The sequence below is a fragment of the Pristiophorus japonicus genome, unplaced genomic scaffold (genome assembly GCF_044704955.1).
Source record: "Pristiophorus japonicus isolate sPriJap1 unplaced genomic scaffold, sPriJap1.hap1 HAP1_SCAFFOLD_1180, whole genome shotgun sequence".
Lineage (NCBI taxonomy): Eukaryota > Metazoa > Chordata > Chondrichthyes > Pristiophoridae > Pristiophorus > Pristiophorus japonicus.
In genome coordinates, this window is record NW_027250843.1 from 17,014 (window position 1) to 31,692 (window position 14,679).

The window sequence follows — 14,679 nt, forward strand, 5'->3', positions numbered from 1 at the left end:
GTGAGTGCACTGTGGGACTGAAGTCATCCTGGGCTCAGTGGTAGCATCCTCGCCTGTGAGTCAGAAGGTAGTGAGTACAAGGCCCACTTCAGGGGGACACTCCAGTGCAGTACTGAGGGAGCGCCGCACTGTCGGAGGGGCAGCGCTGAGGGAGCGCCGCACTGTCGGAGGGGCAGCGCTGAGGGAGCGCCGCACTGTCGGAGGGGCAGTGCTGAGGGAGCGCCGCACTGTCGGAGGGGCAGTGCTGAGGGAGCGCCGCACTGTCGGAGGGGCAGTGCTGAGGGAGCGCCGCACTGTCGGAGGGGCAGTGCTGAGGGAGCGCCGCACTGTTGGAGGGGCAGTACTGAGGGAGCGCCGCACTGTCGGAGGGGCAGTGCTGAGGGAGCGCCGCACTGTCGGAGGGGCAGTGCTGAGGGAACATTAAAGCGAGGCCTTGTCTACTCACTTAGACGAACGTAAAAGATTCCGTGGCCACTATTGGAAGAATATTTTTCCCTCAACCAGCATCTCAAAACAGATTAACTTGTCATTTATCTCACTGATGTGGGACCTTGCCCTAATTCCTGGCCTGTGAGGCACTTTGGGACGTACTGAGGACGTGAAAGGCGCTGTTCGAAGGGCAGTCTTTTGCTCATTCTCGATGCCAGCCCTCGATTGGCTGCAGTGATGGTTGTATACTGGACAAGTGCTGAATCCAGACCAGGCCTTTGACCCACAGAATGAGATGGTCAATCGTCCAACTCCCTGTTTCTATTCGCAGCTCCCTCTTCAGTCTGAGAAACGTGTTGGAGAAGCACGGGGTCAGTCAGCGTGTGTCGGACAAGACTGCCTTCTGGTGAAGGGCGTGATCTGAAACTTTCAGCTGTTGTATCTCTGCAAAAACTCTGCATTTATAAAGCGCCTTTAATGCAGCAAATCCTCCCAATGCGCTTTGCAGGAGCGATTATCAAACAAAGTTACTCACCAAGCCACATAGAGAGAGATTAGGACAGGTTGGTCACGGAGGTAGGTTTTAAGGAGCATCTTAAGGGAGGAGGGCGAGAGGCGGCGAGGTTTAGGAAGGGAATTCCAGAGCTTGGGGCCCAGGCAGCTGGAGGCACGGCCACCAATGGTGGAGCGATGGATATGTCCTGCAGTGCCTATTTACAGGCAGTCTCGTTCTTTCTCCCCTCTTTCCCCACTCTCCAACTGAGGTATTAAGGTGCAAAGTTACCGCCCACCGCAGTCTTGCTGGGGGCGTGGCCAGGAGGGAGGGGCCCCTCCCACTGGGATTTTGAACCATTAAAGTTTGCTACACAGAAGGAGGACATTCAGCCCATCATGTCTCTGCTGGCCCTTTCCTAGAACAAACCAAGACTGATCCCACGGCCCCGCTCTCTTCCCCCCCCTAACACTGTCCCTTCCTTTGCTGCAATATTTATCCCCTGTTCACAGGGGAGTGGAACTAGCACTCGGGCTCTGGCTATGATAATTGTGCTTGATGTACCAACATCCTTTCCTGCTGGTGTGTGTTGTTCAGGGTAATGTGCTCTGGGAACAGGAGGAGGCCATTCAGCTCCTCGAGCCTGCTCCGCCATTCAATCAGATCTTGGCTGATCTGCACCAACTCCATTGTCCCAGCCTTTGCTCCGTAGTCCTTGATACCCTTACCCAACAAAAGTCTATCGATCTCAGTCTTGAAAACTCCAATTGAACCCCAGGAGCCACTGCCCTTTGTGTGAGGAAGTGCTTCCTGACATCACCCTGAACGGCCTGGCTCTAATTTTAAGGTTATGCCCCCTTGTTCTGGACTCCCCCTACCAGAGGAAATAGTTTCACTCTATCTACCCGATCAAATCCTTTTAATATTTTAAACACCTCAATTGGATCACCCTCAATCTTCTGTACCCAAGGGAACACAAGCCTAGTCTATGCAACCTATCCTCGTAATGTAACCCTTTTAGCCCCGGTATCATTCTGGTGAATTGGCCCCTCCGAGGCCGATATATCCTCCCTGAGGAGCGGTGCCCAGAACTGAACCCAGTTACTCCAGGCGGGGTCTGACTGAGGCTCTGTACAACTGAAGCATCACTAGCTCCCTTTTGTATTCCAGCCCCCTGAGATAAAGGCCAACATTCCATTAACCTTTTTGATTACTTTTTGTGCCCTTGCAATAGCTTTTAATGATTTGTGTACCTGGGCAGCCTAATCCCTTTGCTCCCCTACAGTTCCTAGTTTCTGACCAGAAAAAATATTCCAGTTTGTCTTTCTCTGATCCAAAGTGGGTGACCTCACACTCTCCTACATTGAACTCTACCTGCCACAGTTTTGCCCACTCACTGAATCTTATCAGTGTCCCTGTGCAACTTCCTGCCCACACCCGCACTAATTACTGCCCGACTGAAACTGTGATGGCCAGTGCAGTGTTAACTTTCAATATAATGAACACCGTGACAATCTTTGCCAAGTGTGACTGAAGATGGGATCGAAGGTGGGGAAAGATGTAACATAAGGGAGGGGTTTTGGAAGGGAATTCCAGAGTGCAGACTCTGCTGCTGATGGGGAACATAGGCCTAGGTGATAGTGGTGGGGGACGTGAGCAGGGCTGGAGGGCACAAGCAGGGCTAAAGGAGGGTGGGGGGACAGGAGGGGGTGGGGGGGAGGAAGGAGGGTGAGCGGTGGTGGGAGGAGGTTGAGGCGGGGTGGGGGGAGGTTGAGGGGTGGAGGAGATTGAGGGGTGGGGGGGGGAGGAGATGGTTGAGAAGTGGGGGGAGGGGTGGGAGGAGGTTGAGGGGTGCGAGATGTGGCGATGTTTTGATGGAGACCCATCGTTGCTCAGTGAGGACAGGGTCATAAGAACATAAGAATTAGGAACAGGAGTAGGACATCTAGCCCCTCGAGCCTGCTCCGCCATTCAACAAGATCATGGCTGATCTGGCCGTGGACTCAGCTCCACTTACCCGCCCGCTCCCCATAACCCTTAATTCCCTTATTGGTTAAAAATCTATCTATCTGTGACTTGAATACATTCAATGAGCTAGCCTCAACTGCTTCCCTGGGCAGAGAATTCCACAGATTCACAACCCTCTGGGAGAAGAAATTCCTTCTCAACTCGGTTTTAAATTGGCTCCTCCGTATTTTGAGGCTGTGTCCCCGAGTTCTAGTCTCCCCGACCAGTGGAAACAACCTCTCTGCCTCTATCTTGTCTATCCCTTTCATTATTTTAAATGTTTCTATAAGATCACCCCTCATCCTTCTGAACTCCAACGAGTAAAGACCCAGTCTACTCAATCTATCATCATAAGGTAACCCCCTCATCTCCGGAATCAGCCTAGTGAATCGTCTCTGTACCCCTTCCAAAGCTAGTATATCCTTCCTTCAGTAAGGTGACCAAAACTGCACGCAGTACTCCAGGTGCGGCCTCACCAATACCTTATACAGTTGCAGCAGGACCTCCCTGCTTTTGTACTCCATCCCTCTCGCAATGAAGGCCAACATTCCATTCGCCTTCCTGATTACCTGCTGCACCTGCAAACTAACCTTTTGGGATTCATGCACAAGGACCCCCAGGTCCCTCTGCACCGCAGCATGTTGTAATTTCTCCCCATTCAAATAATATTCCTTTTTACTGTTTTTTTTTCCCAAGGTAGATGATCTCACACTTTCCGACATTGTATTCCATCTGCCAAACCTTAGCCCATTCGCTTAACCTATCCAAATCTCCTTGCAGCCTCTCTGAGTCCTCTACACAACCCGCTTTCCCACTAATCTTAGTGTCATCTGCAAATTTTGTTGCACTACACTCTCTCCCCTCTTCCAGGTCATCTATGTATATTGTAAACAGTTGTGGTCCCAGCACTGATCCCTGTGGCACACCACTAACCACTGATTTCCAACCGGAAAAGGACCCATTTATCCCGACTCTCTGCTTTCTGTTCACCAGCCAATTCTCTATCCATGCTAATACATTTCCACTGACTCCGCGTACCTTTATCTTCTGCAGTAACCTTTTGTGTGGCACCTTATCGAATGCCTTTTGGAAATCTAAATACACCACATCCATCGGTACACCTCTATCCACCATGCTCGTTATATCCTCAAAGAATTCCAGTAAGTTAGTTAAACATGATTTCCCTTTCATGAATCCATGCTGCGTCTGCTTGATTGCACTATTCCTATCTAGATGTCCCGCTATTTCTTCCTTAATGATAGTTTCAAGCATTTTCCCCACTACAGATGTTAAACTAACCGGCTTATAGTTACCTGCCTTTTGCCTGCCCCCTTTTTTAAACAGAGGCGTTACATTAGCTGCTTTCCAATCCGCTGGTACCTCCCCAGAGTCCAGAGAATTTTGGTAGATTATAACGAATGCATCTGCTATAACTTCCGCCATCTCTTTTAATACCCTGGGATGCATTTCATCAGGATCAGGGGACTTGTCTACCTTGAGTCCCATTAGCCTGTCCAGCACTACCCCCCTAGTGATAGTGATTGTCTCAAGGTCCTCCCTTGCCACATTCCTGTGGCCTGCAAATTTTGGCATTGTTTTTGTGTCTTCCACTGTGAAGACGGAAGCAAAATAATTGTTTAAGGTCTCAGCCATTTCCACATTTCCCATTATTAAATCCCCCTTTTCATCTTCTAAGGGACCAACATTTACTTTAGTCACTCTCTTCCGTTTTATATATCTGTAAAAGCTTTTACTATCTGTTTTTATGTTTTGCGCAAGTTTACCTTCGTAATCTATCTTCCCTTTCTTTATTGCTTTTTTAGTCATTCTTTGCTGTTGCTTAAAATTTTCCCAATCTTCTAGTTTCCCACTAACCTTGGCCACCTTATACGCATTGGTCTTTGATTTGATACTTTCCTTTATTTCCTTGGTTATCCACGGCTGGTTATCCCTTCTCTTGCCGCCCTTCTTTTTCACTGGAATATATTTTTGTCATGGGCGAGTGGGACTGGATAGGATATGAGCGGCACAGTGTTTGAGTTGGAAGGGGGTCGGGACATTCCTGGAAAAGTCAATGGTGTGGTTAATGTTTTAATTGGGGCTAGGGGAGAGGCAACTCTTTGTTTTCCAGTCCTCTATAATTATAGGCCAGCATTCTGATTATTTTCTGTATCTGTCCATGGCATTTTAATGATCTACCTACCTGGACCCCCCAAGTCTCTGGACCTGCTCTTCTATCTTTTCACCATTTAGAAAATATCCTGCTCTCTCCATTTTTGGTCCAGAGTGGATGACCTCACACTTGCCTAAATTGAAATCCATTTGCCAAAGTTTTACCCGTTCACTTAATCGATTAATGGCCCTGAAATCCCTGTGTTTTCCTCCTGCGGGCGTTCGACTAACAATAGAAGAGAAGATGCGCACCTACCTTTTAGTCGAATACCCGCCAGAGATCCCGGACTCGAAGCCTCCTCTTCTTGCACAACGGAGCGCGTTCACATTGGGAAGTCCGCAGGAATCACGTGAGCCTGGACACCCAATCACGGTGAAGTATTTTCTCATTCATAGTCATAGGAGTTTGGTAAGTCGGAAACTCCTGTTACTATGAATGAGAAACACACCCAAACACTACATTAAACATTTTTTTTAAAAACACCTCACATAATAAATAAATTCAAGTTGATAGAAATGTTTTTGAAAAAAAAGAATTGCCGATTTTATTTTTTTAAAGTTTTAATTATGGTTGAAAATAAAATTACCTAAGTGAGCAGGGTTTTTAACAAATATGTATTTTTAATTTTTTTTTAATGTTTTAAAACTCTTACGCTGCTTTTACCAGGCGCAAGAGTTTGAAGGACATTCGCAGGGTAAGAGATGGGTAAATAGATTTCAGAGCTTTTATGCTTCTATCTACATTGCTTTCAATGCCGCCAATCTTTGTGTCAGCTAAGTAGTTAATAAATGCGGTGAATAGTTTAGGCCCCACCACAGATCCCTGTGGAACGCCACAGCTCGGTCAGTCACTGAAAGAGAAAGAGCACTTAGTGTTTGACAGATCCTGTTCTAAGGAGGGCTTCCTGCAGCCTGCTTCTCCTACAGTGACTGCCCACTGGTGCATCTCCAGCTTTGCTTTCAGTCCCTGCAGTATTACTGGCCGAGTAGTTTGACCAGTGCAGACTGACCGTTTGTCCTCTCTTGCATCAGGCACACCCTGAGGTTCTGGAACGCTGCCTTCTTTGACGCAGTGCACTGTGAGCGCAGGAAGCGATCACCGACGACCAGGTAAGGACGGACTTGACTGATCGCACAGGCTCAACCCTTTACCCTCCCTCGCCCGTGATCAACGGGGACAGGGTATGGCAAAGTACTGATGCAGGACCTGGTCAAAATCAAGGGACTCTGGTAAACAGCCCACCCCGGAACCCTGCCCCCCCCCCCCCCCGGAGCCCTGCCCCACCCCACCCCCACTCCGGAGCCCTGCCCCCCTCACCCCCCCCCCCCCGGAGCCCTGCCCCACCCCCACTCCGGAGCCCTGCCCAACCCCCCCCCCCGGAACCCTGCCCCCCCCCGGAGCCCTGCCCCACCCCACTCCGGAGCCCTGCCTCCCCCACCCCACTCCGGAGCCCTGCCTCCCCAACCCCACCCCGGAACTCTGCCCCCCCCCCCCCACCCCCACCCCGGAGCCCTGCCCCACCCCACCCCCACTCCGGAGCCCTGTGCTCCCCCCCCCCCCCACCCCCACCCCGGAGCCCAGCCCCACCCCATCCCCACTCCGGAGCCCTGCCCCCCCCCCCCCACCTCGGAGCCCTTCCCCACCCCCCAGAGCCCTGCCACCACCTCCCTCCGGGAGCCCTGACACCCCCCCCCCCCATCTCTCTCTCTCGTCTTCCCCCCCCATCTCTCTCGTTTCCCCCCCCCCCATCTCTTTCGTCTCCCCCCCCATCTCTCTCTCTCGTCCCCCCCAATCTCTCTCTCGTCCCCCCCAATCTCTCTCTCGTCCCCCCCAATCTCTCTCTCGTCCCCCCCAATCTCTCTCTCGTCCCCCCAATCTCTCTCTCGTCCCCCCCAATCTCTCTCTCGTCCCCCCCAATCTCTCTCTCGTCCCCCCCAATCTCTCTCTCGTCCCCCCCAATCTCTCTCTCGTCCCCCCCAATCTCTCTCTCGTCCCCCCCAATCTCTCTCTCGTCTCCCCCAATCTCTCTCTCGTCCCCCCCAATCTCTCTCTCGTCCCCCCCAATCTCTCTCTCGTCCCCCCCAATCTCTCTCTCGTCCCCCCCAATCTCTCTCTCGTCCCCCCCAATCTCTCTCTCGTCCCCCCCAATCTCTCTCTCGTCCCCCCCAATCTCTCTCTCGTCCCCCCCAATCTCTCTCTCGTCCCCCCCAATCTCGCTCTCGTCGTCCCCCCCATCTCGCTCTCGTCGTCCCCCCCATCTCGCTCTCTCTCGTTCGCCCTGATCTCTCTCTCTCGTTCCCCCCCCCCCATCTCTCTCTCTCGTTCCATCCACCATCTCTCTCTCTCGTCCCCCCCATCTCTCTCTCTCGTCCCCCCCATCTCTCTCTCTCGTTCCATCCCCCATCTCTCTCTCTCGTCCCCCCCATCTCTCTCTCTCGTCCCCCCCATCTCTCTCTCTCGTCCCCCCCATCTCTCTCTCTCGTCCCCCCCATCTCTCTCTCTCGTCCCCCCCATCTCTCTCTCTCGTCCCCCCCATCTCTCTCTCTCGTCCCCCCCATCTCTCTCTCTCGTCCCCCCCATCTCTCTCTCTCGTTCCATCCCCCATCTCTCTCTCTCGTCCCCCCCATCTCTCTCTCTCGTCCCCCCCCATCTCTCTCTCTCGTCCCCCCCCATCTCTCTCTCTCGTCCCCCCCATCTCTCTCTCTCGTTCCCCCCCATCTCTCTCTCTCGTCCCCCCCATCTCTCTCTCTCGTCCCCCCCATCTCTCTCTCTCGTCCCCCCCATCTCTCTCTCTCGTCCCCCCCATCTCTCTCTCTCGTCCCCCCCATCTCTCTCTCTCGTCCCCCCCATCTCTCTCTCTCGTCCCCCCCATCTCTCTCTCTCGTCCCCCCCATCTCTCTCTCTCGTCCCCCCCATCTCTCTCTCTCGTCCCCCCCATCTCTCTCTCTCTCGTCCCCCCCATCTCTCTCTCTCGTCCCCCCCATCTCTCTCTCTCGTCCCCCCATCTCTCTCTCTCGTCCCCCCCATCTCTCTCTCTCGTTCCATCCCCCATCTCTCTCTCTCGTTCCATCCCCCATCTCTCTCTCTCGTTCCATCCCCCATCTCTCTCTCTCGTCCCCCCCATCTCTCTCTCTCGTCCCCCCCATCTCTCTCTCTCGTCCCCCCCATCTCTCTCTCTCGTCCCCCCCCATCTCTCTCTCTCGTCCCCCCCATCTCTCTCTCTCGTCCCCCCCATCTCTCTCTCGTCCCCCCCATCTCTCTCTCTCGTCCCCCCCATCTCTCTCTCTCGTCCCCCCCATCTCTCTCTCTCGTCCCCCCCATCTCTCTCTCTCGTCCCCCCCATCTCTCTCTCTCGTCCCCCCCATCTCTCTCTCTCGTCCCCCCCATCTCTCTCTCTCGTCCCCCCCATCTCTCTCTCTCGTCCCCCCATATCTCTCTCTCGTCCCCCCCCATCTCTCTCTCTCGTCCCCCCATCTCTCTCTCTCGTCCCCCCATCTCTCTCTCTCGTCCCCCCATCTCTCTCTCTCGTCCCCCCCATCTCTCTCTCTCGTCCCCCCCCATCTCTCTCTCTCGTCCCCCCCATCTCTCTCTCTCGTCCCCCCCATCTCTCTCTCTCGTCCCCCCCATCTCTCTCTCTCGTCCCCCCCATCTCTCTCTCTCGTCCCCCCCATCTCTCTCTCTCGTCCCCCCCATCTCTCTCTCTCGTCCCCCCCATCTCTCTCTCTCGTCCCCCCCATCTCTCTCTCTCTCGTCCCCCCAATCTCTCTCTCTCTCGTCCCCCCAATCTCTCTCTCTCGTCGTCCCCCCCATCTCTCTCTCGTCTACCCCCCCCTCCTCATCTCTCTCTACCCCCCTCCCCATCTCTCTCTACCCCCCCCTCTCCCCCGCAGTGGGGGTTAATATGGACGCTGGGGAGAAGTGGAGGGGGGAGTCGGGCTGCTCGACATACTGTGATCGGGCTAACGTCGGATGGATTTGTGAATTCTGCTCTGACAGGGAGAAGTGGTGTCACATGACCCCGGAGGAGCGCGACGACAGCCATCGATTTAACGAGAATATCGCATTCGGGCAACTTGGGTAAGAACTGCATGTATGCTGGGGTATGTGTGTGTACGCGCGCGCTGGGGGTGTGTGTGTGTGCGCGCGCGCGCGCTGGGGGTGTGTGTGTGCGCGCGCGCTGGGGGTGTGTGTGTGCGCGCGCGCTGGGGGTGTGTGTGTGTGCGCGCGCGCGCGCTGGGGGGGTGTGTGTGTGCGCGCGCTGGGGTTGTGTGTGTGCGCGCGTGTGCTGGGGGTGTGTGTGCGCGCGTGCTGGGGTTGTGTGTGTGTGCGCGCGCGTGCTGGGGGAGTGTGTGTGCGCGCGCGCGCTGGGGGTGTGTGTGTGCGCGCGCGCGCGCTGGGGGAGTGTGTGCGCGCGCGCGCTGGGGGAGTGTGTGCTGGGGGTGTGTGTGTGTATGTGTGTGCTGGGGAGGGGGGGGTAGCTGGGCATGTGTTGGGGGTGATGTGGCAATTGCCGGACCCCGGGCTGAATCCCCCGCTGCTGTTAATGACGCTGATCCGGGGTGTGCTCCTTTCTCTGCCGCAGAACATTCACCCACAACATGGTGGCTTTCGGACTGAACAAGAAATTGTGCGGTGACTTCCTGAACAAGCAATCTGTGATCGGGAATCTGAACCAAGGTGAAAGGGGCTGGCAAGGCCCTCGGTGGGGGCGGGGGGGCGGGGCAGGGCTGACTGATTCTCAGTGATTATGGGCATGACTGCTCTCCTTCAGGATCTGCGACTGGGGTCTTTACCCAGCTCAGACTCGGAGGATGGAAGTCTATTTGTTCTCCATCCAGCTGCTCAAAATTGGAACTCTACTTTGGATTTAATGTGGCAATCTGATCAATGGCAAATACAAGTATAAGATGCACACAGAAAGGGGAATCCTGATGTTGGGTCATTGGGACAGTGTAGCGGGAGCTTTACTCTGTATCTAACCCTGTGCTATACCTGCCCTGGGAGTGTTTGATGGGACAGTGTAGAGGGAGCTTTACTCTGTATCAAACCCGTGCTGTACCTGCCCTGGGATGTTTGATGGGACAGTGTAGAGGGAGCTTTACTCTGTATCTAACCCCGTGCTGTACCTGCCCTGGGAGTGTTTGATGGGACAGTGTAGAGGGAGCTTTACTCTGTATCTAACCCCCTGTACTTGCCCTAGGAGTGTTTGATGGGACAGTGTAGAGGGAGCTTTACTCTGTATCTAACCCGTGCTGTACCTGCCCTGGGAGTGTTTGATGGGAGAGCGTAGAGGGAGCTTTACTCTGTATCTAACCCGTGCTGTACCTGCCCTGGGAGTGTTTGATGGGACAGTATAGAGGGAGCATTACTCTGTATCTAACCCGTGCTGTACCTGCCCTGGGAGTGTTTGATGGGACAGTATAGAGGGAGCTTTACTCTGTATCTAACCCGTGCTGTACCTGCCCTGGGATGTTTGATGGGACAGTGTAGAGGGAGCTTTACTCTGTATCTAACCCCGTGCTGTACCTGCCCTGGGATGTTTGATGGGACAGTGTAGAGGGAGCTTTACTCTGTATCTAACCCCGTGCTGTACCTGCCCTGGGAGTGTTTGATGGGACAGTGTAGAGGGAGCTTTACTCTGTATCTAACCCCCTGTACTTGCCCTAGGAGTGTTTGATGGGACAGTGTAGAGGGAGCTTTACTCTGTATCTAACCCGTGCTGTACCTGCCCTGGGAGTGTTTGATGGGAGAGCGTAGAGGGAGCTTTACTCTGTATCTAACCCGTGCTGTACCTGCCCTGGGAGTGTTTGATGGGACAGTATAGAGGGAGCATTACTCTGTATCTAACCCGTGCTGTACCTGCCCTGGGAGTGTTTGATGGGACAGTATAGAGGGAGCATTACTCTGTATCTAACCCGTGCTGTACCTGCCCTGGGAGTGTTTGATGGGACAGTATAGAGGGAGCATTACTCTGTATCTAACCTGTGCTGTACCTGCCCTGGGAGTGTTGGATGAGCAGAATCTCTCACTAACCAATTCCTTGCTCTTCTATTTGTGATTTCAGAGCAGTACAAGTTGCTGTGTGACCACATTGAGCAGATGGCGGTGGAATGAAGTGCGAGAGCAAGCCACCGTGTGCAATACACACAGCAGCCGGGAGGCCCCATCTTCTGCTACTGTCCTCCGACCCTGAGTCTTGCACCACTGCCGACCCTGGCAGTGAGGTCATGGCGGTTACTTTGGTTACACTGGGTGGATGTGCCAACGTATCTGACTTGCTCTACAGTGATTGGTCCATTATGCTGCCACCCACGAGTTTATTGTGCACTGCGCTGGTGGGGTGACACAATTGGCTATTTCACTGACACAGTGCATCTACTTAACGCGAGGGAACAGAGGGCGGTCGTTGGATTCACCGTGAACAATGTGGCCGCAACCCTTCCGAGGGAAAGGTCGACGCAATGTGTGGTGCACGTTGGCACATCCGCGTGTACCTCTGAGAACGTCACCGCTCGGCTACATTGAACTAGGTGCTGCCATCGTGCTTATGGTTGTGTGTGTCTGTGTGTGTGGATGTGTGTCTCTCGGTGTGTGTGTGTCTCTCTCTCTGTAGGGGTGTGTGTCTCTCTCTCTGTAGGGGTGTGTGTCTCTCTGTAGGTGTGTGTGTCTCTCTCTCTCTCTGTAGGTGTGTGTGTCTCTGTAGGTGTGTCTCTAGGTGTGTCTATGTAGGTGTGTGTGTCTCTCTCTCTCTAGGTGTGTGTGTGTGTCTCTCTCTCTAGGTGTGTGTGTCTCTCTCTATAGGTGTGTGTGTGTGTCTCTGTAGGTGTGTCTCTAGGTGTGTCTTTGTCGGTGTGTGTGTGTCCCTCTAGGTGTGTGTGTGTGTCTCTCTGCAGGTGTGTCTCTCTCGGTGTTTCGGGGTGTGTGTGTGTCTGCGTGCGTGTGTGTGTGTCTGTGTGTAGGGGTGTGTGTGCCTCTGTGTCCCCATGTGTGTGTGCCTTTGTTCTCATGTTTACTAAAATGAAGTACGCATTCCATCTGTGTGATGAGTTTTTGCAGCCTTTGGGTAAATCCCACCTGGATGTTTAAACAGAGAAATGACTCGCCATTTTACTGAGGAGTCAGGTCCAGGGGAGCTGGGTGTTAATTTGTATTCTGGGCTTCCCATCCTTCCTGGTGTCAAAGCCTGTGTGAGGTTGTGTGTCTGTGTGCGTCTCTGACTCTTTCTGTGACTGTGTGTGTCTGTTACTCTCTAACGCTCGGTGCCTAACTCTCTGTGTGTCTGTGTGTTGAAAGTTCCCTGTGCCCCGGGGGTATGGGATCGCTGCACTGTGCGGACTCACTTTGTGCGGAGGTGTGCCGTTGAGTAGTTCTCCCATCCAGCGGGCAGCTGATCAGCTCCCACTAGATGTCATTTCATCATCATAGGCGGTCCCTCGAACGAGGATGACTTGCTTCCACACGAGTTCACAGATGTTTCGATGAAGGAGCCGATGTTCCAGTCCTGAACTCCAATTGAGGGGGCGGAAGATGCGTGGTGACCATTGCACACCAGTGGCAAGGATTAACCAGAAGGTCTGGAGACCTGCTCTGCTACACGGACCTAGTGCACACACACATCGCAGTGTGGGCTGGCCCATGCTGCCCTGGGCCCTCAGATCTTCTGGGCCCCGAATCCTCATTCGCCGCACCTCCGCCACGATGTCATTTCCACAAACACTGAAGACCTCAATCACAGAATCACATCCTCCGCCCTTTCAGTCCTTGACTTTAGTCTGAGGCTCCTAAACACGCTCGCCTGGATTGTCCCATTTCCCAATCTTGCCTCTAGCTGTGCCCTGCCTTAAAGGAACGCTCACTGTCCCGGGATAGCTGCCCTTCACCCTCGGGTCACTGCAGATCGGGAAGTTTCATGAATGTATCTGTCTGATTATTGATCTCGCTGTGTGTTCTGTCTGATGTGTTGGTACCAGCCACGTGATGTTTACATTTCTCTCTCGCTATGGAGTGGTTTTTCTATAAGTGTTACTGTTTTATTCAACATTTCTGAGCGATTTTAAATGTGAGAAAGGCCAAGACTTTGAGGGATCAGAATGAACCCGTTCTCCACGTCATTCCAGAGCTGATCTTTGGTGTTGTTTTTATAATTAACAGCAGAATCTGGCATTGGAAGGTTCCATGGACGCCCTCCTGCGCAAGGGCCCAGTGTGGTACCGTATATACTGCAGCTCTGTGAACATTAGGCCGTGCAGACCATATCCACGCCACTCCTGTACCTTATATACTGCAGCGCTTTGATTCAATCCAACGGCAACACTAAGGCTGCCTTCAGTGTGAAGCAGATTTGTCTCTGGCCAGTCTGACTAGCCAGTGGGATGACCTGCTTTAAATGACTCTTGTGTCCACGTGCCTGTGGTGGGTGTGTTGATCTGCAACTCTGTGAAACTTTGAATAAATTTCCATTTCTCTCTCATAGAAGATTTTGAGAGGCATTTATTTTCCGAGCTTATTTCCCTATGCAGTATCTTCCTGGTCTGTTGGGACAGGTGACCAAAAAAGGACCTGCATTTATATAGAGCCTTTCACATCCCTGGGTGCCACAAACCTCTTCCCACCCAATGACACAGCGAGGCCCCACAGACAGCAATGGAACGTGTGCCCAGTTTATCGACTGGTTTGTGTTGACCAGGGCACCGGGAGCATCCGGCTCCTTGAACAGTGCCGTGGGATCTTTAACATCCACCCGAGCAGGCAGGCAGGGCTTCAGTTTAACACCTGATCAGAAAGTTGGCGCCTCCGACAATGCAGCTTTTGAGTGTCGGCCCAGGTATGGGCTTAAGTCCTGGAGTGGAGCTTGAACTCCTGACCACCTGAGTCGAGGTGAAAGCGCTGCCCTCTGAGCCCAGGGTGCACTGGCCAGGGTCTGGGACTGAGCTGTCTGGAGCCCACATTCGCAACCACCATTACGGGGAACGGAGGACTGCAGAGAAGTGGTGCAATAACCCTTCAGAGTGACAGTTTCAGGAGACCTTCGGCCCATCAAACCCTCTTATCCCGAGTGTTCCCTTAATGTATTTCTAATAACCCTGAATCCCAGTTGTTGTTAGAACCTGTCTAGTTTCTTTCTTGAAGCCCATTAAAGTTTCTTGTTCCATCTCCCTCTTCAGTAAAAGCACTCCACTGCATTTCATTTTTTGTCCTTGATGTGTAAATATGACCCCTTGTGCTTTAATTCTGTACATGGCAGAAAAGTTTACTTGGATCCAGTTTGTCCAAATCTTTTGTAATTTTAATCACTTCAGTCGTATCCTGTGTGTCTTTTATCAAGAGAGTAAAGAACCAAGGTAGTTTATCTTTCCTCATGCGCCAACCAGTCCCTGAAGATCTTTGAGATGTTAATGAAGCCAAAGGTTGATTCCTGAGATGAAGGGGTTGTCTTATGAAGAAAGATATTAAAGAGAACAGATAGGATAGAGAGAAACTATATCTGCTGGTTGAGGATTCTAGGACTAGGGGGCAAAATCTAAAAATTAGAGTCAAACTTTTCAGGAGTAAAGTTAGGAAACACTTCTACGCAAAA

General features: G+C 52.9%; 1 protein-coding gene across 2 annotated transcripts in view; it reads left to right on the forward strand.

Annotated features, from left to right (window-relative positions):
* The window catches only part of LOC139242058 (Fanconi anemia core complex-associated protein 24-like), a 73,759-nt gene that overhangs the window by 15,990 nt on the left and 43,090 nt on the right, over window positions 1–14,679 (forward strand). Inside the window, exons 8-11 of one of the 2 annotated variants that reach the window (XM_070870202.1) lie at window positions 6,134–6,211; window positions 9,099–9,179; window positions 9,685–9,779; window positions 11,167–13,577. In XM_070870202.1, the coding sequence (XP_070726303.1) occupies window positions 6,134–6,211; window positions 9,099–9,179; window positions 9,685–9,779; window positions 11,167–11,216 (304 nt within the window). In that variant the 3' untranslated portion in view covers window positions 11,217–13,577. Of the gene's footprint in view, window positions 1–6,133; window positions 6,212–9,098; window positions 9,180–9,684; window positions 9,780–11,166; window positions 13,578–14,679 lie in introns of those variants that run through there. The other variant, XM_070870205.1, reaches the window with a different exon arrangement.